Raw genomic sequence first — 24,245 nt, 5'->3', positions numbered from 1 at the left:
TTAAAAGCTAAAAATTATTTTCCGATTTTTTTAAACGCTGAGCGGTACGTTTTCCGTGATCTCACGAGGGATCCCTCGGAGCTGCTGAAGAAGCTGCGATGTTGTAGGACCCTGCGGCGAGGTTCACACCAAACTCAACACTGGACGTCCCTCGTGGGCACAGAAGATGCCGATATTAGGGTTCCCCTGCAGGTCCCCTACCCAGGAACGAAACCAGGCACGTTGGTTCTCAGAGAATGGAAAAGCTGGGAAGTATGGAGTCGGTGATAGTAAAGAAAAGCTAGAGCGAATATGCAGGTAGGGCTTTAAAAGTATTTCCTCAAAGCGTGGTAGAAATAGACACGTGGACGCTGGCCTTGAACAGCTGAGGGGGGCTCCGAGGCGTCTCCTCAAGGAAGCAGTTAAATCCAACGTCCTAGAAAGAGAGGGAAAGAAACTCCAACATGACCCTCGGGTTTTGACAAAGGGACGCCTGACAACATGTGACTTAATTAGGACAAAACTGAAGTAAAGCTCCCACAAGATTCCTGGGAACTGAGTAGAACTGCTTCACTGGAGGCCAAGGAATCTGTTTGTAGAGGATCAGAAACCCAGATCTGACCCAGCAGGTGAGAAGCCAGGTAAGAGCCCTGTGCCCAGGACAAACGGGACTGCCCACCCAGGGGGCAGGGGCAGCTGTGGTCCAGAACTGCAGGCCATAGACAGATATCCCCTGAACACAACTGAGGGAGGGAGTCAGCTGTTCTCAGGGGGACTTGGGTGCCGCAGAGCACTCAGGGTGAGCAGGGACGGCTAGAAAATATTCCTTCCAGAAATAGTCGCCGGCACCCACCCCCCTCAGTCAGATGCGCTGCCAGGCCCTGGAGCTGCGGACATGAGTGGAACAGGGTTCCCTGCCCTGAAGGACTTTCAGGTAGGAAAGCAGGCACAAAGTGTCGTGGGCGTCATGCTGGGGACAGTGGGGTGCACAGAATGAACGGTCAGTTCCTCTGGGAGGGGACTGAGAAAGCCCCACAGAACAGCTGTGGTTTGACTGGGGCTTGGAAAATGAATGTGTTTGGCCCAAGGTCAAGTCGGGAGGGCAGGTCTGGTGAGCGGATCAGCACATATGTCTTTGTGGTTTAGGGCATACCTCTAGGGACAGACTGCCCTAGATCAAATCCCATTCCTCTTACTAGTTCACTGTGCAACCTTGACCTTGGGTAAGATAGGAAACTCAGGGAGTCTCAGTCTACTCAGCTCTAAAATTGGGATAATCATAGCACCTCCTTTATAGGTACTATCCAGTGTATAATATATTCAAGTGCTTAGAACAAACATAAACACTCAATAAATGTCAGCTATTATTACTAAATGTACAGAAGTTCTTGGAAGTGAAACAACCCACATATACACTCATCCATATTTTACCCATATGTTGAAGCCCTAATCCCTAGTATCTCAGAATGTGACCTTATTTGGAAATAGGGTCATTGAAGGTGTAATTAAGTTACAGTGAGCTCATTAGGGTGGACCCTAATCCAGTATGACTGGTGTCCTTATAAAATGGGAAATTTGGACACAGGCAGGCACAAAGGGAGAACAGCATGTGAAGATTACATGTGAAGATTGGAGTTAGGCTATCACAAGCCAAAGAACTACCAGAAGCTAGGAGAGAGGGCTGGAACAGATCCTTCCCTCAGAAGGAACCAACCTCGATCTGGGATTTCCGGAAGCGTGAGACAATGTCTGCTGTTAAACCACGCAGTTCGTGGTACTGTGTTATGGCAGCCCTAGCAAACTCATACAGGTGGTTCTCTAATCTTGCCCACCCCTGCTCAGTAGCAGGTCTCTTGAGTTGGGTTCTGTTTCCTGCCAGGACCTTGACTGATGCCAGGAGGGTCCCCAGCACACACAGTTCCTCAATATGGAATTCTGGCTGGGCTACTCACCCATCTGTGCATGCATTGGGAGCAAAAGGGGTGTGGTAATCTGTGACATAGAGCGGCCACAGGATTACTCAAGAGAGCCACTGGTGGTAGTGTGATGGGCAGATAGAGGACAAGGCGTGGAGGGCCGTTGCTGCTGTTAAACACTGATTGCTATGACAGTGATGTTAATTACAAAGAGTGTACAGGGAGATGGCTGTTTCTGACTGCCTGAAGAGTTTTTTTTTTTTAAATAAGCATGAAGTTTTAAATTTCAATCTCAAGATACAGATATGGTGACATTCAGAGAATCCTTTATAGGGTACAGCTGCAGGACACACAAGGGTCATCCTCAGATCCTAAATATAATTGTTCAGGTTACAAAGTTGTTGCAAAGTTGGGTTTGTTTGTTTTTTTTACTGAAGTATAGTTGATTTATGATACTGTATTAGTTTCAGGTGTACAGCACAGTGATTCAGATAGATAGATATGTCCATTCTTTTTCAGATTCTTTTCCCTTTATTGCAAAGTTTAAGTGTTCAACCTCAGCAAATTCTCTTGCTAAGATTAGGACACTGACCAAGAAGGAGCAGGACCATAGATTGTGATGGGAATATTTGTGTGGACACAGACAAAGTGATAATTATGTGATGCCATAGAGGTGTTAGCTAACACTACAATGGCCATCATATTGCAGTATAAATGTATCACATCAGTATGTTGTACACCATAAGCTTACACAGTGTTTTATGTCAATTATATCTCAATTTTTTAAAAAGTTGAATGCAGAAACTCAAAGAAATGAAGAGGAGACAGAGAACAACAGAATTAGAGCATAAATTGACAAAATTATCCAAAACATTATCAACAAAAGTTATTAAAACAAATGTGTAACAGAGGGACTTCCATGGTGGTCCAGTGGGTAAGATTCTGCACGCCCAACGCAGGGGGCCCGGGTTCGATCCCTGGTCAGGGAACTAGATCCCGTGTGCATGCCGCAACTAAGAGTTTGCGTGACGCAACTAAGTAGTCCTCATGCCGCAACTAAAAGATCCCACATGCCACAACTAAAGATCCTGCATGCTGCAACAAAGATCCCACATGCCTCAGTGAAGATCCCACATGCCACAACTAAGACCCGGTGCAGCCAAAATAAATAAATATATATATATATATTTTTTTTAATGTGTAATAGAGAAAACAGATAAACCCAAAAGTTGGATATTGAAAAATTAATACAGTCTCTAGAAAGACTGATGAATGGAAAGAGAAAGAAAGAGGGAGGGGGGGAAGATTCAAAATAGAGCTTCATAAATGCAAATAAAAAACATAATTGTAGATTCTAGAGATGCTGAACAAACAATACTAATGTATTATTAAATTTTTTTAAAAAGCTGAGCTCCCGAACCCCAAGCTTCCCCTGCCTACAGAAGCAGCCCCTCTTCCCCTGTTTAAGGAAATAAGCAATCACTCACAAGAAGACCTTTTCACCTGGGGCCTTTGTCTCCCATTTGGATGCCCGTTCTCAAAACCTGCCCACACTGCACCTCATTGGCTTCACGCCCATAGCAAGAATAAACTCCCAGCTGAGCCCAGAAGAAAATTGCAAGGTCTGCTGGGGACGAGGTGGAGGTAGATTATACACCAAGGAAGTTGGAATATCTTGCCCATGTGTATTGAGAGGAAGCTGAGGGTCATGTATGGGAATGGAATCTACAGTGTTACACCAAGAGGGATGAAATGTAAGGTTGGATTCAGCAAGATTTACGAACATATATACACTCACTCGGGACTCCTGATGTAATGTGTTATATTCAGCACATCTGAGTGGCTCTAAGGTTTGATTCCTTGGTTTATTGAAACCTGGATTTAACAATGGCCTAAATTCAATGAGGATGAGATGCTAAAACTTCTCTGGCATATTGTAGACTAAGGAAAGGGTTTGAAGGCTTAGGAGATTAGAATGTTTGAGTTGATATATTATATGCAACCTACTCAACCAACACCCCACAAGCATACCATACCCCTGGCCATCAAGACCACCACCCTACAACCACAACATGCATCTTCATCAAGACACTGAGAAATGTGGGAAACTTCTTCTAGTAATGGCAGTTAAAGACCAATCCTCCTGCCAAAAACCGCCATAAAAGCTGGACAAAGTATTGTTTTTAAATCTGTTTCTTCAAGTCATGAGAGAACTACTGTGGCAGCAAGGACTTGAGGTGGCAAGAATCTGAGGAGGTGAGTCAGACATATGATCAAGTTCTTCCCCTCTAAGTATTTGCAGATTTCAAGTGGCAGCTCGGAGACTAAGAAGCCAAGCACACCTTCTGGACATTTACAGGGCCAGAGAGATAAAAACTGGAGTTAGGATCCCCAAAGCGTTACATCCTCAGAGTAGAGAAGAGCCAGAAGAAGACAACCCTTCACAAAAACTAGACCTGCCCAGCCCACAAGCATCCCAATGCCTGATTCAAACGCCTCCCCCAACCCTAATGACCCACCAGGAGCAAAAGTAAATTCTCCCAACAGATGATAGCACCATCCAAAGACTCACTTTTTTTCCATGGTCTTTCATACTCCATATTCAGCATCAATACGTTACCAGGCATAAGAGGAAACAAGACCACGTGACTAAAAATCAAGAGAAAATAACAAAATCTATTAGTAACAAATTCACGAAATAGCCAGATATTGGAGTTACCAGACACAGAGTAGAATATATGTAAATAATAAGTTCAAGAATTGCAATGAAAATATAATTTCAGCAAAGAAGTGGATATACACACACACACACACACACACACACACACACACACACACACACGGGTCAAATAGAAATCCTAGAATGGAACAATACAATACCTGAAACTGTGAACTCCACCCATGGGTATAACAGTCGATCACACAAAGTGCATTGGTGAACTGGAATATTAAAAGAAAACAGCCAGAGATTTCTCCCAAGAAGATATGCAAATAGACAATAAGCATATGAAAAGATGCTCACCATCATTAGCCATCAGGGAAATACATATCAAATCTACAGTGAGATACCGCATTGCACTCACTAGGACGGCTGTAATTAAAAGAAGAAAAAACATAGACAATAACAAGTGTTGGTGACACAGGAACTGTCATATGTTGCTGTTGAAAATGTAAATGGTGTAGCCACTTTGAGAAACAGTTTGAAAGTTCCTCAAAAAGTTAAACATGAAGTTACTATTGACCCAGCAATTCTACTCCTAGGTATATATACCCAAGAGAATGAAAACATTGAAGACCTATGTTCTGGATTCCCCGAGTGGTCCAGTGGTTAAGAATCCGTCTTGCAATGCAGGGGACGCCGGTTCAATCCGTGGTTGGGGAACTAAGATCCCCCATGCCGCGGGGTATCACTAATCGCGCACGCCACAACTACTGAGCCCGTGCTCTGGGGCCCACTCAGCACAACTAGAGAGAAGCCTGCGCACCACAACGAAGAGCCCACTAAGACCCAACGCAGCCAATAAATAAATAAATAAATAAATAAATAAATTTTTAAAAAGAAAGAAAACCTATGTTCACACAAAACTTTACATGAAGGTTCATAGCAACATTACTCATAATAGTTAAAAAATGGGGGCTTCCCTGGTGGCGCAGCGGTTGAGGGTCTGCCTGCCAATGCAGGGGACACGGGTTCGAGCCCTGGTCTGGGAGGATCCCACATGCCGCGGAGCAACTGGGCCCGTGAGCCACAACTACTGAGCCTGCGCGTCTGGAGCCTGTGCTCCGCAACAAGAGAGGCCGCGATAGTGAGAGGCCCGCGCACCGCGATGAAGAGTGGCCCCCGCTTGCAGCAACTAGAGAAAGCCCTCGCACAGAAACGAAGACCCAACACAGCCATAAATAAAATAAATAAATAAATAAAATTTGAAAAAAGAAAATCCTCCCTATTTCACTTACAAAATTAATTAAAAAAAAAAAAAAGGAAACAACCCAAATGTCCAACAACTGATGAATAGATACACAAAATCTGTTATATCCAAACAGAGTATCATTCAGCCATGAATGAAGTACTGGCATATGCCTCAATGCAACATGGATGAATCTTGAAAACCACTATACAAAACGAAAACAAGACACGAAGAAGCACATATTATATGATTCCATTTATATGAAATGTCCGGAATAGGCAAATCCATAGAAATGGAAAGTGGATTAGTGGCTGCCATGGGCTGAGGGGAGGGATGAATGGGAGAAATTAAGAGTAACTGCTTTATGGGTACAGGGTTTCCTTTGGAGTGATGAAAATGTTTTGGAAAATGGGGTGATGCTGGCCCAACATTGTGAATATACTGAAAACCACTGAATCGTACACTTTAAAAGACAACTTGTAGAAAATGGATAGTAATACAAACACTGCTTGTCCAAAGCAATGCAAATAAACTTCAGTCCATTGAGATATCCCTTCTAGGATATTAATCAGTTTTGCATGTTAGCAAATTCACTTCAGCGTTCTTGACTAATATCTGCATCTATACCTATTTCAAATTCTCCTTTGAACTAGTCTTAACATCTTACTGGTTTCATCATTAATTAATGAGTTGAATAAAATTGTTGGTCTGTGTTCATTTTATGTTTGCAATAAGAAGTATGCTTTTAACTTTTTGAAAATTACACTTTAGCAATTAGAAGAAGGGGGACGTGATTGCTAGATGCTGAAATTATTTCCCTATAGTAGAAAGATGGAAAATGGAGAGAGACGTTAAGAGAAGAGGAACTTCAAAGATACTTGTGCTCCCCTACACAGGATACAAACACCCAACTAAATATACTCCCTGGCCTTAAGAAAAGATGCTAGTTCCTTAGTCTAACACCCTTGGCAAAGCATATCTGTAGATGCAGACCTGGTCTCTGACACCTGTCTCTGCTCTGAGAGCACCCAAACCCCAGTGGCCGTCCCCTCCGCTCTGACTGGCCGTCTGACAAAACATGGGAACACTGGCACAGAAGCGTGCCCTGCTGTGCAATGATGGGCATTAAGAAATGAAAGCACACCACTCATCAAAACTTCATCACCGCGATTTGCTTAGATTTAGGGTTAGGTTATGTTTAGAGCTAGGGTTTTGTCAGGTGGCTGACCAAATTGGCCATAGGTTTGCTAAGAAACACTAAAAGCCTCTTCTCCAGGAGTGGAGGGAAGCTGCATGTACAAGTCCGTCTATGTCATCATTGCTTGTACTTGGGGTTGGCTCTGGGCTGGGAATCCTCTCTAGAACCCCAGCCCTGACTCCTATGTCCCTGCCAAGACTGCCATGTCAGTTTCCTTCTGACCTCCTCTCTTTCCCCTTGATCTTCCCTTCACACATGCAATGGATAAAAACTGAAAACGAAAGAGGAATTGGAAATGAAAAACTGAATATTTCAAGACTTAGACCTGAAGCACTGAGGAAATCCTAAGAGAACATGTTTGGTTTCTGTTCACAACCATGCTATTTAATTCTTCATGAAATTGTCAGTTTTGTTATCTATAATCCTCCATTAGTTTCCTATTAGATACTAAATGTAATAGTTTAAAATTTTTAATCCTAAACAATATATGTTTGTGAAATTATTGATTTTCTTTTGAACAGTACTTCAGGTCCTCCTATTTGGCTTGACTGTTGGCTCACATATTTAGTATGACTTCTCCAAATCACGACTTTGTTTCCTCTTAGATCAGGAATCCTGTGAAGGGTGGCCCTGTCCTTTAGGGCATGGATTCTATTTCCACTCTTGACTGCCCATTTGATCTTAACATGCAGTGAAAGTGCCCCCTGTGCTTGTCCACATATTCCTATAACACTGCCTTCCGCCCCGTGGGCTCAAAGCCCTGCTCACAATCAGTCACAGAACAAGTTCTAGATCAGTTAAGTCAAAAAACATTCAGTGAGAATGTTCAACAGGCTAGCGCTGTCTGAAATTCCTGGGATGCAAAGATGAATGAATTTAATATCTGCCTCCATATCTTACCAAGGGGACATTCCCCCAAGGGAGAAAGGACACAGAAGGAGGACCGCTATGCATTAAGTACAGTGCTTGCTGTATTTCCAATATCACTCATGTTTCGCAATAAATTTGAAAAGAAAGTAAAATCAGTCCCATTTTACAGATGAGGAAAATCAGGCCCATAGAAAAATTTAGTACTTGCCAATAGCACGCATCTGGTAGGTGGCAGAACCAGCATTTGTTCCTAGGCTTTTCTGAATCACAAACAAACACTTTCTCTGTTAATGTGCACTTAGTTGATTTCAGTCTGATTCATAGAAGAGTAACATCACTTTTTTTTTCCTTACCATTACTTTCGATGAAGATTAGAGCCATCACCCGAGTTCCATGGGCTTCAAAGAAGGCAGACCTGGATTCCAAATTCTGCTTCCCCACTTCCCAGTCATGAGACCACAGGCAAGTTCCTTAACCTCTTACAGTTTCCATTTCTTGATTGGAATATGCGCGTCTCACTGAGATGTTACAAGGCCTAAATGAGGTAAGCTAAGTCTCACACCTACCACAGGGCTTGCCCCATGTGCATCTTCCAAATGGCAAGTGTTATAATCACCTCTGGGTTAATCCCACCCTGGCCCTGGCCACACGGGCGACATCCCTTTTCTCTGCCTGCAGTTCTGAAGGTGCTTTCAGGTGGTGAAGACATTCTCTCAAGCACAGGGGAGCATAGAACAGCAGAGGCCACTGGACTCATTTTTCACTTTTAAATCCAGGAAAGGAGGTTAGTAAGTCACAAATCATGACCTATCCACATGAACCACTATTGAAAACAGACCTTAGTCAGCGTAGTCATACGTAACTGGTAGATTCTTTTTTGGTAAATGTCAGTAGCCACCACTGGTTTGAGATAAGTCAGGGCTGAAGGTCGCCCCACCCCCCACCCCCAGCCCCATACACTTAACAAAAGGTAATTTGTTTGAATGGAAGCAAGTCACAGACCAAACGCAAACATGTATTGAACATAAAAAGAAAGCCCAATATAGTCCTACACTGTGTTTTGGGAGTTTTTTTGTTTTCTGGGTTTTTTTGGCTGTGTTGTGTCTTCGTTGCTGTGCGCGGGCTTTCTCTAGTTGTGGCAAGCGAGGGCTACTCTTCGTTGCGGTGCGTGGGCTTCTCATTGCGGTGGCTTCTCTTGTTGCAGAGCATGGGCTCCAGGCACTCGGGCTTCAGTAGTTGTGGCTCGCGGGCTCTAGAGCGCAGGCTCAGTAGTTGTGGCGCACGGGCTTAGTTGCCCTGCGGCATGTGGGATCTTCCCGGACCAGGGCTCGAACCTGTGTCCCCTGCATTGGCAGGCAGATTCTTAACCACTGTGCCAGCAGGGAAGCCCCTACACTGTGTTTTTTAAGCCCCCTAAGTCTCAGGTCTCACCGCACCTGGCATTATATGTTAATGTCAAGACAAAAACACAACCGTGTCCCAGAAGTAATTTCCTAGTTGGCATCAGTCAACCAGAATCCTCTGAGTCAGAAGCTGGACATAGGACCATTCAGTTCGAGCCTTAGATACCATTCCAGGGATGAGAGGTGAAGGGCTTGCTAAGTTTTAGCCAACCCATCTCTCAAACGAAACGAATGTCAACAATAAAATCACTTTTCTAACACCCATTGGACCAATTAACAAATTCTCTGTTGTGGATTAGAGAGAAAGACAGCTGGAGTGCGGGCATTTGATTATATGCTCCCTAGCCACCCCTGGAGTGTGTATTTGTGCTTAGAATTAGGGTGTCTGATGCTGTATCTAGAGTGAGGATTAAAATATACATATATATATATTTTTCCAAGGTAAGTTACTGCCAACACTACAACCACTGTCTGCCCTCCAAGAATCACAGGACTCTACGGATCTGTGGCTTAGTTAGAATACAGCCATCAGGACTTCACTGGCGGTCCAGTGGTTAAGACTCCATGCTTCCGCTGCAGGGAGCTTGGGTTCGATCCCTGTTCAGGGAACTAAGATCCCTCATGCTGCGCTGCGTGGCCAAATAAATAAATAAATAAAATAAAATAAAAGCGGCAGTTAAAAAAAAAAAAAAAAAAAGAATGTAGCCATTAAAAGCGCCCTCTTCAGGGACTGGTGCAGCGGGAGGGTCCTGGCATCCCCTTCTAGACTCTAGGACAGTTCATCTAACCTCTGCTTGCATTTTTCCCCCTATGTCTGTACTTACATAAAGAATGTTAACATGTTTGGAAAGAGTCCAACCAAATACAGCTCACGTCCATCTCGTTAGAAATTCCCCTCGTAGGGACTGTGCAGCCTCAACCAGATCAGACTCTTCTCCCTGGAAAAACAAGGCACAAGAATGAGGCCAAAAGAGACAGGAGAACTAGGGAAGGAAAAGTAAATCTTATGTTCTCAGCTCTTTTTGCATTTCAAAAAAAGTTATAATTGGAGAAATTGTATCAAATGGCAGTGCTTGTGAGTCTGCACATGTGCCAACGAAAATTACACAGTTAGGAAATGTACAAAGGAGCCATGTCCTGTTCCAGATTCTTTCCCTACTTTGCAACTGGTTTGTTTCATTTCTTTATGAGACAGAGAACCTATACTAATAACCCCCACAAAATAGATGGTTACACCACAATAGTATTAAATCAAAGGACAAAGCCTTGAAACACTCTAATGAGCTCTGAAAGATTGCTGATCTACATCTGATACATACTCTGCCTTCTATTTCAATAATAAGCTTCTTAGTAGAAAGAGGCTTTTGATAAATTAGAAGAATCTCCATAAACTAGAATCCTCCCAAGGTACAAATTATACTGTTCTTGCTGAGTCCCCAGGATTTGGCTTAAAAATGTTTTCTTTGCATATTCATCCACCACTGGACCAATAAGAGTAGAGGTCCTTCTCATATCCTGGCATGATTTCTGATTGTTACTCACTAGATTACATTATGAATCCCCCTCTTTCACTTCATCACCACTATTGATGTTAACAAGGCCCCACTTTCAATGAAAGCTAAAATTTAAGGATTCCATTTAAAGGGTATAGGCCAACAAGCAAAAAAAGACCTTTGCTGAGGCACGTAATCCTGCTATTTCAGAGGACCCAGGATAAAAATAAGACCCTAAAACCTTCCAAGGAGGAGAAACAGATCACAAACAAAAGAGGAGGAATCAGAGCAACATCACACTCCTCAACCACAACACTGGAAGCTGGCAGACAGTGGAACAAAACCTTCAGAAATCTGAGAGAATGATTTTAGACTAGGAATATTATACCCAGCCAAACTATGAATCAAGTATAGTGTGTTAATCCAGTAAAGACATGCTCAGATATTTCAAAAGCTTTGCTTGCCAAATATACTTTATCAGGAAATACTGAAAATTGTGAAAAGAGGGAGGAAATGGGAGCCCGGAAGTAGAAAACTCAACAGAGGGGAGTCAAAGGGAACTCTCCAGACAAGGGTCAAGGTGGTCCCAGCACAGCAGTCCTGCATGGTGCAGGCAGCCTGAGGCAGCAGGACACTTATGAACCTAAGGACCATCTGATTGAAAGGAACTGGGTTGAGAGGAACTTGATGACTCTGGCAGAGGGTTTGAGAAAGAATTTACATTGAACACCTAGAAAACTAAGCCAATTTTTTAAAATTAATTTTTATTGGAGTATAGTTGCTTTACAATGTTGTTAGTTTCTACTGTGCAGCAAAATGAATCAACTATACATATATCCCCTTTTTATTGGATTTCCTTCCCATTTATGTCACCACAGTGTGTTAGGTAGAGTTCCCTGTGCTATACAGCAGGTTCTCATTAGTTTCTATGTTATACATAGTATCAATAGTGTATATGTGCCAATCCCAATCTCCCAATTCCTCCCACCGCCCTTTTCTCCTTAGGCTAATTTTTTAAATGAAGAAATGTTTAACACAAGGGGGATTAAGTTTTACAAAGAGAGAGATGTAATCATATATAATTATGGCTTGGCTGTGATTAATTTAATTAAAATAACATACTATATATAATATATAATATATATGATTAATATATTCTTGACTATATACATATATATTTTTTAAATTTTATTTATTTATTTTTGGCTGCGTTGGGTCTTCGTTGCTGTGCGCGGACTTCCTCTAGTTGCGGTGAGCAGGGTCTACTCTTCGTTGCAGTGCGCGGGCTTCTCATTGCGGTGGCTTCTCTTGTTGTAGAGTATGGGCTCTAGGTGCACGGGCTTCAGTAGTTGTGGCTTGCGGGCTCCAGAGCGCAGGCTCAGTAGTTGTGGCACACGGGCTTAGTTGCTCCACGGCATGTGGGATCTTCCCGGACCAGGGCTCGAGCCCGTGTCCCCTGCATTGGCAGGCTGATTCTTAACCACTGCGCCACCAGGGAAGTCCCTCTTGATTATATATTAAAATAACATGCTTATATTATAATTTAGTATTAATTTAATCAAAATAACATAATCACTGAGTGTTGATTTTAATGAAATATAATATGGCTGTGGTGGCAGGACATGGGGCCAGTGTAGAGTATTGTGGAAAGGGAAGGGTAGAAAAACTTCTCATCTTTCATGATAGGAAGTGAATTGATAATATATACATTAAAAATAAAGAATTAGTAATATAAGCCTATTATTTAAAAATAGGGATGTCTGGGTGTCCACAGAGCTCATGGGCACCATCTCATTTTTGTTTCATAATATACACTGGATTCATACCACAGGAGTGCAGTTGTAACCTGAGATTAGAGACTACCAGAGGCAGGTGAACAAGTCTACCCTGGTGTAAAGGTCACCTTGTTTCAAGTAAATGAACTCATTGATTATTTCATGAAATCTTCAAACCCTGTTGAGCTGTACTCAATGTATATAATCTTAATCTATTTCTAGAGATTATCTGTTATTTTCATTTGTTGCCAGATTTATTTTCTCACATCATTTTTGTATTACTTTACTCATCTGCAAATTTCACTGTGATCTTTTTAAAAAATATGGAGGGGTTTCCCTGAGGAAATATCTGGGCTGTGTTTTTGTTTTGTTTTGTTTTTATTTGAGGTTAGGAAATAAATTACAAATTATATTGCAAAAAAAATTAAAAATAAAATAAAAATAAAAATAGGGATGTAAATAGCAGAAGAAAGTGCAAAGAGAGTTGAAAGAGGTTGTCTCTGGGGAGTAGCCGTGACGGGTGGGGGGGGATGGAGCATGGGGGGATGTTGTTATAAGTTTAAAGAAAGATATGTCTTATAAAATTATGTATTCTGTTAAATATAGTTTTTTTTAATTTTAAGGAATGAGCAGGAGTTAGAGAATGGGTAGAATGAATTTAGGAAAATCACATTTAGAGATAGGAATGATTAATTTAATTCCTGATGGCTGAGGCCAATAATTTCCTCAGTTTACCAAGACAAATAGCCAACCTTAAATGATCTATTTCCATTGCTGAGAACATGGGAGGATAAGCAACCGAAATCCACAGATTCCTCCCCGTCACCTAGTAACGACAAGGAAGCACCTCTGGCAGCACTGATTCCCATTTCTTAGGTTAGTGCACCCACAAACCCTATCCCAAGGGACTGGGCATTGTTTTAGATACTTGGAAATGAGCCAAAGAGATTACCAGGGGTTCCTTCTTTTCAGCACACTAGCCTTGGCATTTCCTTGTTTTATAAGTCCATAGGAACAGAGGTTAACTTGTAGATTTTTCTCTAGTGGAAATGCAAATTAATTTCTCTCCCATGGAACAGACAACCCCAAAGGCTATGGCTTATGGCCCTGTTGGACATTATCCAGTTCTGTATCTAAACTAGCAATGTATTAAATTGCCGATATAGGCCTCGTTTGGCAAATGCTTGTAGCATCTGATTAGTCACAACAGCTTAATTGTTCCCTCATTAACTGAGTTGACTAAATCTTTGACATTTTCATTTTATATTTGCATGAGAGTAATGATGTTACCTTTTGGAAAATTATACTTTAGCAAAGACTAAAATGAAACCTGTAGAAACATTTTAAAAGCTCCTCTTCTGAAATTATAAAGGATTAAGACACGTGTTAAAAGACGCTCAACGTATTAGTAAAAAAGTGAAACGCAAATTAACTTGACATGTTTATTCCCATCAGATTGGCAAACATTCCCATGTGTCAACGTCAAGTGTAGGGAGATAGGTCCTCTCATACATAGCTGGTGAGATTACAAATGGATGAAGTCACTTTGGAGACCAATTTGGCAATATCTATTAAAATTTAATATGGGAAAAATAAATAAATAAAAAATAAAATTCCTATTCTTGGAACGAGCCCTTCAAACCCATACTTACAAAAATCAAGACATTTCTTTTAAAAGCAACTAAGTAGATGGAACTGATGGGGTTTTATCTTCTTTGGTCTTCTGATTGGAGGTAACTGCTAGACTCAGTCAACCAAACACAAGTATTTTCCAGGGAGAGCCTTCTAGACTCATAGGGTGGGCCCAGTCTTCACAGACATGACAAAATAAATGGGACTAAGACAAAATCTTTTTCAAAATGAAGCTTGGAGGCAGTGATTTCTCTTAGAGTCTAGAGGAAAACAAAATTATGCTCTGGTTGGTAGGAAAAGCTTTTCCCCAAGCAGGTGCCCCTGGAGCTGGGACTTTGAAAGGCAGGACGGGGAGAGGAAGGCACAGAGTGGGCAGAGCCAGGAGGCCTGGCTGAGGCAGGCCTGTGGAGGAGGGAGAGCTTGAGGGCCGGAGAAGGAGATGGCTATTCCTCCATCCACTCACTTGCTCACTGACAATGTATTACCTCATTCCGTTCATTCATTATCTTTTCGTGTATCTTAGTCTATTCGGGCTGCTCTAACAAAAATACCATAGACTGGGAGGCTAATTAACAACAGAAACGCTATTTCTCACAGCTCTGGAGGCTGGGCAGTCCAAGATGATGATGCCTACAGATTTGGAGGATTGGAGTCCTGCTTCGTAGATGGCAGTATTTTCACTGTGTTCTCACTTGGCAGAAAGAGCAAGGGGGTTTCCTGGGGTCTCTTTTGTAAGGTCACTAATCCCATTCATGAGGGCTCTACCTTCATGACCTGATCACCTCCCAAAGGCCCCACCTCCTAAAAGCAACACATTGGGGAATAGGTGTCAACATATGAATAGGGGGGTGGGGGGCAACAGAAACATTCAGTCTATAGCATTGTGTTTTTGAATTAGATTGCAAGTTCCTTTGCATTACCGTAATTATTCTTATGGGGTAAACAAAGATTGAAAAAACATACAAAGTGTACTGCTTTGCTAGGGCTGCCGTAACAAGATACCACAGACAGGTGGCTTTGAAACAGGAGCGAAGGGGTCAGAACACAACCTTTAAAACAATGACATAGCCCTTGAGGATACAGCAAAAACTGGTTAGAACCAACTAGGTCCAAGATGGTGGAAGGTTCGACTTCCAGTATACTATGAGCCTCACTATACACTCACTCTAATATTATACCTCAGCTAAATGACACACCCACAGGTGCCATGACAGTTCAGAGGCTGACCATAAAAGGCCAAAAAGTGGGTGGTGGCCCAATTCCTGGAAATCTCCGCCCCTTCCCTGAAATAGCTGGAATAATCCCCCCCACTCATTAGCCTATGAAATTACCCAGTCCATAAGAACTAACCACCCCATATTTCAGGGCCTCTCGCCTTCTGAGACAGACCGCATTCTGTCTCTGGCATGTGTCTCTCTCTAAATAAATCCACTTCTTACCTATCACTTTGTCTCTCACTGAATTCTTTCTGCAATGAGACATCAAGAACCTGAGCTTCATTAAGTCCTGAGGCCAGGTGTGCGATCTCAATGAAAACACAGTGGGTTCAGGTCCCAATCTGGGTTCTGGCCAGGTTTGAGTCCCGGCCCATGGGTTCAAGTCACAATCTGAGTTGTGCGGTTTCAGCTTAACCAACATAAATTTTTTTTCTCACGGTTCTGGGGCTGGAAGTCCAAGATCAAGGTGCTTGGAAGTTTGGTTTCTGGTGAGATTTCTCCCTTGAGTTGCAGGTGGCCGCCTTCCCGCTCTGTCCTCAAATGGCCCTTTCCCTGTGGGCTCGCATCCCTGGTGTCCCTTCCTTTTCTTATAAGGACGCCAGTCATATTGGGTTAGGGCCCAATCATATGATGTCATTTAACCTTAATTACCTCTTTAAAAGTGCTGTCTCCAAATACAGTCACATTCTGAGGTGTAGCAGGGGTCAGGACTTCAACATATGAATTTCGGGGCTACACACTTCCATCCATAACACATGGTAAAAACAGTACAAAAGGATACACATTGAAAAATACATCTCGCATCCACCCTGCCTTCAGTCCTGTGTCCTCAAATGCACGTTATCATTCAGATTTTACATGCCTCTGAATGTAAGTTTTTTTGTTTGTTTTTTTTTCTTTTGGCTGCGTTGAGTCTTCGTTGCTGCGTGTGGGCTTTCTCTAGTTGCGGCGAGCGGGGGCTACTCTTCGTTGTGGTGCTCGGGCTTCTCATTGCGGTGGCTTCTCTTGTTGTGGAGCACAGGCTCTAGGTGTGCGGGCTTCAGTAGTTGTGGCACTTGGGCTCAGTAGTTGTGGCACATGGGCTTAGTTGCTCCACAGCATGTGCGATCTTCCCCAACCAGGGATCGAACCTGTGTCCCCTGTGTTGGCAGGTGGATTCTTAACCACTGCGCCACCAGGGAAGTCCCTGAATGTGAGTTCTTTGAAGGCTGAGACCATGTGATGTAATCTCTACAAAAAGGAGCAGTGGGCCACACGCTCAGGCCTGCAGACGAGGTGAGCATCAGACCTTATAGGCCAGCACCGCCCTCTGACCTCTGCCCTCTTCAGAACGCATGGAGGAGGGGAAGGAGGAGCACATGCTGTTTGCTGAGGACACACCTCTGGGTGCAGTTCTAGACAAAGGAGAAAATTGGGAAGGAACCATCATCCTACAGAACTCACAGGGAAGGGGGAGAAAGACCAGGGAAGCAAAAACAACAACAACAACAACAAAAACAAAAATGAAATTAACTGGCCTGGAGATTTTCCAAAGTATTTTAACCTGGACAAAATAATATGTTGGCTACTGTATTTACATTTTGAAAATTCCTTTACTTTATATGTCTGCATAAATGTTTTTAGTTTTTTAAAAACAGCTTTATGAGATGTAATTCACACATCGTAAAATTTACCTGTTAAAGTATACAATCCAGGGACTTCCCTAGTGGTCCAGTGGTTAAGACTCCACACTCCCAATGCAGGGGGCCTGGATTTGATCCCTGGTTAGTGAACTAGATCTCGCACATGGCAACGAAGATCCCGCGTGCCACAACTAAGACCCAGCGCAGCCAAATAAATAAATAAATAAATAGATAGATAGATAAATAAATACATATTTTAAAAAGCATACAATCCAGGGGACTTCCCTGGTGGTGCAGTGGTTAAGAATCCGCCTGCTAATGCAGGGGACATGGGTTCGATTCCTGGTCCGGGAAGATCCCACATGCCGCGGAGCAACTAAGCCCGTGCACCGCAACTACTGAGCCTGTGCTCTAGAGCTCACGTGCCACAACTACTGAAGCCCGTGCACCACAACTACTGAGCCTGTGCTCTAAAGCTCACGAGCCACAGCTACTGAAGCCCGTGAGCCTAGAGCCCGTGCTCCACAACAAGAGAAGCCACCACAATGAGAAGCCTGCACACCGCAACGAAGAGTAGACCCCGCTCGCCACAACTAGGGAAAGCCCGTGCGCAGCAACGAAGACCCAATGCAGCCCAAAAATTAAAAAATAATAAATAAAATTAAATTTTAAAAGAAAAGTATACAATCCAGGGACTTCCCTGGGTCCAGTGGTTAAGACTCCGTGCTTCCACTGCACAGGTTCGATCCCTGGTGGGGGAACTAAGATCCCACATGCCGTGTGGTGTGGCAAAAAAAAAAAAAAAAAATTAAAGTATACAATCCAGTGGTTTTTAGTAGATTCACAAGGTTGTACAACCTTTAGTGCTATCTAATTCCAGAACATTTTAATCAGATATGCTAAAAGAAAACCAGTACCCGTTAGAGTAATTCCCATTCCCCATTCCTCCCAGCCCCTGGCAAACACCAATCTGCTTTCTATAGATTTGCCTATTCCAGACATTTCATAAAAATGGAATCATACAATATGATGCCTTTTGTGTCTGGCTTCTTTCAATTAGCGTGATGTTTCCAAGACTCATCCACGTTGCAGCACGTGTCAGTACTTCATTCCTTTCTATGGCTGAATGTTATTCCATCATATGGATTGACCACATTTTGTTTATCCATTCATCAGTTTATGGACATTTGGGTTGTTTCCGCTTTTTAGCTATCATGAATAGTGCTTCTATGCACATTCACGTACAAGTTTTTTTCGTGGACATATGTTTTCAGTTCTCTTGGTATATACCTAGGAGTAGAATTGCTGGGTCAAATGGAAACTCTGTTTAACTTTTTCAGGAATTGCCAAACTGCTCAGCCGCATTATTTTACATCTCTACCAACAGTGTATGACGGTTCCAGTTTCTCTGCATCTAACACTTATTGTCTTTTTCTTCTTAACATCTTTATTGGAGTATAATTGCTTTACACTGTTTTGTTAGTTTCTGCTGTATAACAAAGTGAATCAGCTATATGTATACATATATCCCCATATCCCCTCCCTCTTGCGTCTCCCTCCCACCCTCCCTATCCCACCCCTCTAGGTGGTCACACAGCACCGAGCTGATCTCCCTGTGCGATGCAGCTGCTTCCCACTAGCTATCTATTTTATTGTCTTTTTGATTGTAGCTATCCTAGTCAATGTGAAGTGGTATCTCCTGGTTTTGATTTACATTTTCCTAATGGCTAATGAGGTTGAGCCTCTTTTCAAGTACTTCTTGGTCATTTGTATATTTTCTTTAGACAACTATCTATTCAGAGCCATTGCCCATTTTTAAATTAGGCTGTCTTTTTATTTCTTTCTTTTTTTTTTTTTTTTTGATGTGGACCTTTTTTTTTTTTAAGTCTTTATTGAATTTGTTACAATATTGCTTCTGTTTTATGTTCTGGTTTTTTGGCCACAAGGCATGTGGGATCTTAGTTCCCCAACCAGGGATCGAACCCGCACCCCCTGCATTGGAAGGCGAGGTCTTAACCACTGGACTGCCAGGGAAGTCCCTGTCTTTATATTTGAGTTGTAATCGTTCTATATACTCTAAGTCGAAGTCTGTTTTAGTCTGCTCAGGCGACCAAAACAGGATACCGTAAAATGGGTGGCTTAAACAATAGGAATTTATTTTCTCACAGTTCTGGAGGCTGGGAGTCCAAGATCAGGATGCCAGCTGGGTTGGTTTCTGGTGAGACCTCTCTCCTTGGCTTGCAGACAGTGTCCTCACGTGCCCTTTCTTCTGTGGATACACATCTCTAGTGTCTCTTCCTCTTCTTATGAAAACATCAGTCATGCTGGATTAGGGCCCACCCTTCTGATCTCATTTAACCTTAATTACCTCTTTAAAGGCCCCATCTCAAATACAGTCACATTGGGGGTTTGGGCTTCAAAATACGAATTTTTGTGGGAGTTTGAGATTAGCAGAGGCAAACTATTATATATAGGATGGATAAACAACTGTCCATCTGTATATGGTCCTACTGTATATCACAGGGAACTATATCCTGTGATAAACCATAATTGAAAGGAATAAGAAAAAGTGTATATATATGTAGAACTGAGTCACCTTGCTGAACAGCAGAAATTAAACACAACATTGTAAATCAACTATGCTTTTTTTAAAATAAAATTTTTAAAAATATATGAAGTATTGGGGAACACAATTCAGTCCATGACAAAGTCCCTTATCAGAGGTATGATTTGCAAAAGTTTTCTACCATTGTGAGTGCCTTTTCACTTTTTTCATGATGTCCTTTGAAGGACAAAAGTTTTGGGAGGATTTTTTTTTTTTAATTGTATTTATTTATTTTTTGGCTGTGTTGGGTCTTCGTTTCTGTGCGAGGGCTTTCTCTAGTTGCGGCAAGCGGGGGCCACTCTTCATCGCGATGCGCGGGCCTCTCACTATCACGGCCTCTCTTGTTGCAGAGCACAGGCTCCAGACGCGCAGGCTCAGTAATTGTGGCTCACGGGCCCAGTTGCTCCGCGGCATGTGGGATCTTCCCAGACCAGGGCTCGAACCCGTGTCCCCTGCATTGGCAGGCAGACTCTCAACCACTGCGCCACCAGGGAAGCCCCTGGGGGATTTTTTAATGAATTTTTATTATGTCCAGTTTACCTATTTTCTCTTTTTTGTTGCTTATACTATTGGTGTCATATATAAGAAACCACTGCCTAATCAAAGGTCATAAAGATTTTTACCTCTGTGGGCTTCTAAGAGTTCTATAATTTTAACACTTAGATTTATGGTTTGGCTCCATTTTTAGTTAATTTTTGCATATGGTGTGGGTTAGGTGTCCAGCTTCATTCTTTTGCATGTAGATATCCAATTGTCCCAGAACTAGTGGTGGTAAAGACTATTCTTTCCCCATTGAATTGTCTTGACACGCTTGTTGAAAATCAATTGACCATAAAAGTAAGAGTTTATTTTGGGACTTTCAGTTCTATTCCATGGATTTATATGGTTACTTTTACACGAGTACTACACAGTCTTGATCATTGTAGGTATGTAGTAGATCTTGAAATAGGAAAGTGTGAGTCCTCCAACTTTACTCTTTTTTTTTAGATTGTTTTTGCTACTTTGGGTCTCTTGCATTTATGAAGGAATTTGAGATCAGCATGTCAATTTCTGCAAAAAAACAGCTGGGATTTTGATAGGGATTGCCTTGAATCAGTAGGTCACTTTGAGTACTATTGCCATCTTAATAGTAAGTTTTCCAATCCGTAAACATGAGATGTCCTTCCCCTTATTTCCATCTTTAATTTCTTTGAACAATCTTTGTAGTTTTCAGTATACAAATCTTGCGCTTCTTTTGTGAAACTTATTCCTAAGTATTTTATTGTTTTAGATGCTATCCTAAATGGAATTTGCATAAACATTTTTTAATGGAGTTATATTGCTGAATGTTTATGAGAAACAGTTACAATTTTAAAAGAAAAACAGTTCCCTTATAGTGGTGATCATTAAAACTTCCCTACCAAATCTCCCCATTAGCTTTTCATCACTTCACTTTCATTTTCCTTTCCTTTCTGCCCACACCTTTGCCTGAATACCTTACTCAAGACACATATAAACAAGCTCGAACCAACCTCTCGAAAGTGAACAAAAGACAAGGGAAAAGGAATAAAGAAGGAGACCAACTGTCTGTTTGCTTAACCACTGCTTCCAATGGAGGCCTTTCCCCTTAGCTTTGTGCACACCAACTGCACCATCTATTATGTTGCATCCCAAGCTTCTTTCTGGAAAAAAAGATTATGGGAAAAATATTGCCTAAACACAGAAACATGCCTGCAGAAGTCAAGGACTTTCTGGGATTTGCATTAACGCTGGATTGTCCTGATGATTGTTAATAACAGCCGAGGCTGACCTCAGGCATAGGAGAGAAGGCTGCCATCCGTGTAGCCCGTTTTCAAGGACTTAAAGCAGGGCTCCCCAACCCTCGGGCCACAGACCGCTACCGGTCAGTGGCCTGTTAGGAACCGGGCCACATAGCAGGAGGTGAGTGGCGGGTGAGCAAGCGAAGCTTCATCTGCATTTACAGCCGCTCCCCATTGCTTGCATTACCGCCTGAGCTCCGCCTCCTGTCAGCATTATGGTGAGTTGTATAATTATTTCATTATATATTACTGTGTAATAATAATAGAAATAAAGTGCACAATAAATGTAATGTGCTTGAATCATCCCGAAACCATCCCCCCACCCCACCATAGTCCGTGGAAAAATTGTCTTCCATGAAGCCAGTCCCTGGTGCCAAAAATGTTGGGGACCACTGACTTAAAGGACGCCCTCCTTGGTCATTTATACCCTTTCCCTGATAGAACTTGCTACATTCAGACCCCAACTGCTGGAATAAGAGGTTCATTCTTTTGGCTTGAGACATTAGGGTTAAAAAGCTATTACCTCAGGGATGGGTCATTTACTAAGTGCTTTATGCCCATGTGTATTTGCCCCTCAGATCAGGTCTCTAGAGCGTGATCTGATAGAGAGAAGGGCAGGAGGTATGCAACAGTGAGCAGGGCAAGGTGCACTGTGATAGAGCAAAAGCTCTTTTCTCTGAAACACCTTGTCTGATCCTGGCTGTAACTCATGTATCAGATCAGGCTCAAGGTACAGAGGGCAGTGCAAGGACTCGATTTAAATCATTGGATCCAGCCTCCTCATCCTCATAATTCGCTATTGATGAGCAACACTTCTAATCAGAGCTGAGTGTCTGCAGTCTGGCCTTTCTTGGTCCCCATCCCTACCCCAGGTGTGTTGATTACAAAGAAACCACAAAACATCCTAACAAGGAGAGAGGAGAGAAACAAAGTTAGACAATCCACAACCTGGGCTTTCTTCTGATATATGAGGGCTGACTACCTTAAAAGAGTCAGACTGGATTTACTGGAGTTTTATATTGGATCCCAGGTGTCGGTACTATAAATGCAGCCACTTACCCATATTCTAAACTGAAAGGTCACATGCCCCTCAATAATGTGCAATTTGGAAATAACATCTAGATGTGACCCCATGCCTGTCCAAGGTGTCATTATTTTGATACATTCACCAAAATTTTGGCACTCAAAATTCATCTCCAACAACTTTCCTTCAGGAAAAGGCCAGGCAAGCTTGTGGGTAAGGGAAAAGCAGAAACTCCCTTTAAAAAAAAAACGCTCTAGGCTTGAAGTGTCAAGATTTTTTCCTAGTGCCACCTCAAATGAGATGTATGTGTTGGTCTTGTCCCCTGGCCCATCCCTCTAAGGAGTCCTGCCCAGGATGTTCCTGGGAACTCTCGTGTAGCAAGTATATTTGTAGTTTTCATTACTATGAGGATGGGCATTGTCTTCTTGGACAATCGCAAAAATAACATTTTAGTATTACTCATGGGAAAGCTATCTGTTGAGTGTTGTTTCTTTAACTGGACATCTAGCAAAATTGATCCCAACACCCTCACAGAAGAAGTACATGGCTTTAAAAGCAGAGCCACAGGGCTTCCCTGGTGGCACAGTGGTTAAGAATCTGCCTGCCAATGCAGGGGACATGGGTTCGATCCCTGGTCCGGGAAGATCCCACATGCCGTGGAGCAACTAAGCCCATGCGCCACAACTACTGAGCCTGTGCTCTAGAGCCCGCGAACCACAACTGCTGAGCCTGTGTGCCACAACTACTGAAGCCCTCGCGCCTAGAGCCTGTGCTCCCCAACAAAGAGAAGCCACCGCAATGAGAAGCCCACGCATCGCAACGAAGAGTAGCCCCCACTAGCCACAACTAGAGAAAGCCCGCATGCAGCAACAAAGACCCAACGCAGCCATAAATAAATAAATTAAATAACTTTATTAAAAAAATAAAATAAAAGTAGAGCCACAGACATATACCCAGAGAAAATTCTAATTGGAAAAGATAAATGCACCCCAATGTTCATAGCAACACTATTTACAATAGCCAAGACATGGAAGCAACCTAGATATCCCTCAATGGATGAATGGAGAAAGAAGATGTGATATATATACAGTGGAATATTACTTAGCCATAAAAAAGAAGGAAATAATGCCATTTGCAGCAACTTGGGTAGACCTAGAGATTATCATACTAACTGAAGTCAGAGAAAGATAAATATCATATGATATCACTTATATGTGGAATCTTAAAAAATGATATAAATGAACTTATTTACAGAACAGAAACAGACATAGAAAACAAACTTATGGTTATCAAAGGGGAAAGGGGGTGGGGGAGGGATAAATTAGGAGCTTGGGATTAACAGATACGCACTACTGTATATAAGATAGATTAACAACAAGAACCTACTGTATAGCACAGGGAGCTACACAGTATATATACTGTATACATATATATACATATACATATGTATATATGTACATATGTATATGTATGTACATATGTACATATATATATGTATAACTGAATCACTGTGCTGTATACCTAACACGATATTGTACATCAACTGTATTTCAATTAAAAAAAAAAAATCAGTCTGAAAAAAAAAAAAGCAGAGCCACAGGAAGCTCACAGTTGATCCAAAGAAATAAACTTCAAACGTGGCCCCAGAGCTTTGAGTCACTGCTCTAGCATCCCTGGGAGATGAGGCAGGGGCGGTCCTCTCGGAGGTAAAGTCTGGTCCTCTAGGGAGGCTTGAGGAATCTGAGGGGTCCTGGACATGTGGGAGGTGAGCTGAACGCTGGGACCCGGTTTTCCTCTCAGATGC

At 42.4% G+C, this 24,245-nt stretch overlaps 1 protein-coding gene across 1 annotated transcript in view; it reads right to left on the bottom strand.

The window, feature by feature from the left end:
• Positions 1 to 24,245, bottom strand: part of TBC1D8 (TBC1 domain family member 8) — a 173,865-nt gene that overhangs the window by 135,078 nt on the left and 14,542 nt on the right. The window contains exons 2-5 of the mRNA XM_059943359.1: positions 10,099 to 10,212; positions 4,918 to 4,986; positions 4,776 to 4,835; positions 4,468 to 4,544 (exon numbers count right to left, since the gene is read on the bottom strand). Of these exons, the coding sequence (XP_059799342.1) occupies positions 4,468 to 4,544; positions 4,776 to 4,798 (100 nt within the window). The 5' untranslated portion in view covers positions 4,799 to 4,835; positions 4,918 to 4,986; positions 10,099 to 10,212. The remainder of the gene's footprint in view (positions 1 to 4,467; positions 4,545 to 4,775; positions 4,836 to 4,917; positions 4,987 to 10,098; positions 10,213 to 24,245) is intronic.

Source organism: Balaenoptera ricei, chromosome 13 (assembly GCF_028023285.1).
Source record: "Balaenoptera ricei isolate mBalRic1 chromosome 13, mBalRic1.hap2, whole genome shotgun sequence".
NCBI classification, from domain to species: Eukaryota; Metazoa; Chordata; class Mammalia; order Artiodactyla; family Balaenopteridae; genus Balaenoptera; species Balaenoptera ricei.
The sequence above is the reverse complement of the archived record's forward strand: the minus strand, read 5'-3'. Positions and strand labels throughout refer to the sequence as shown.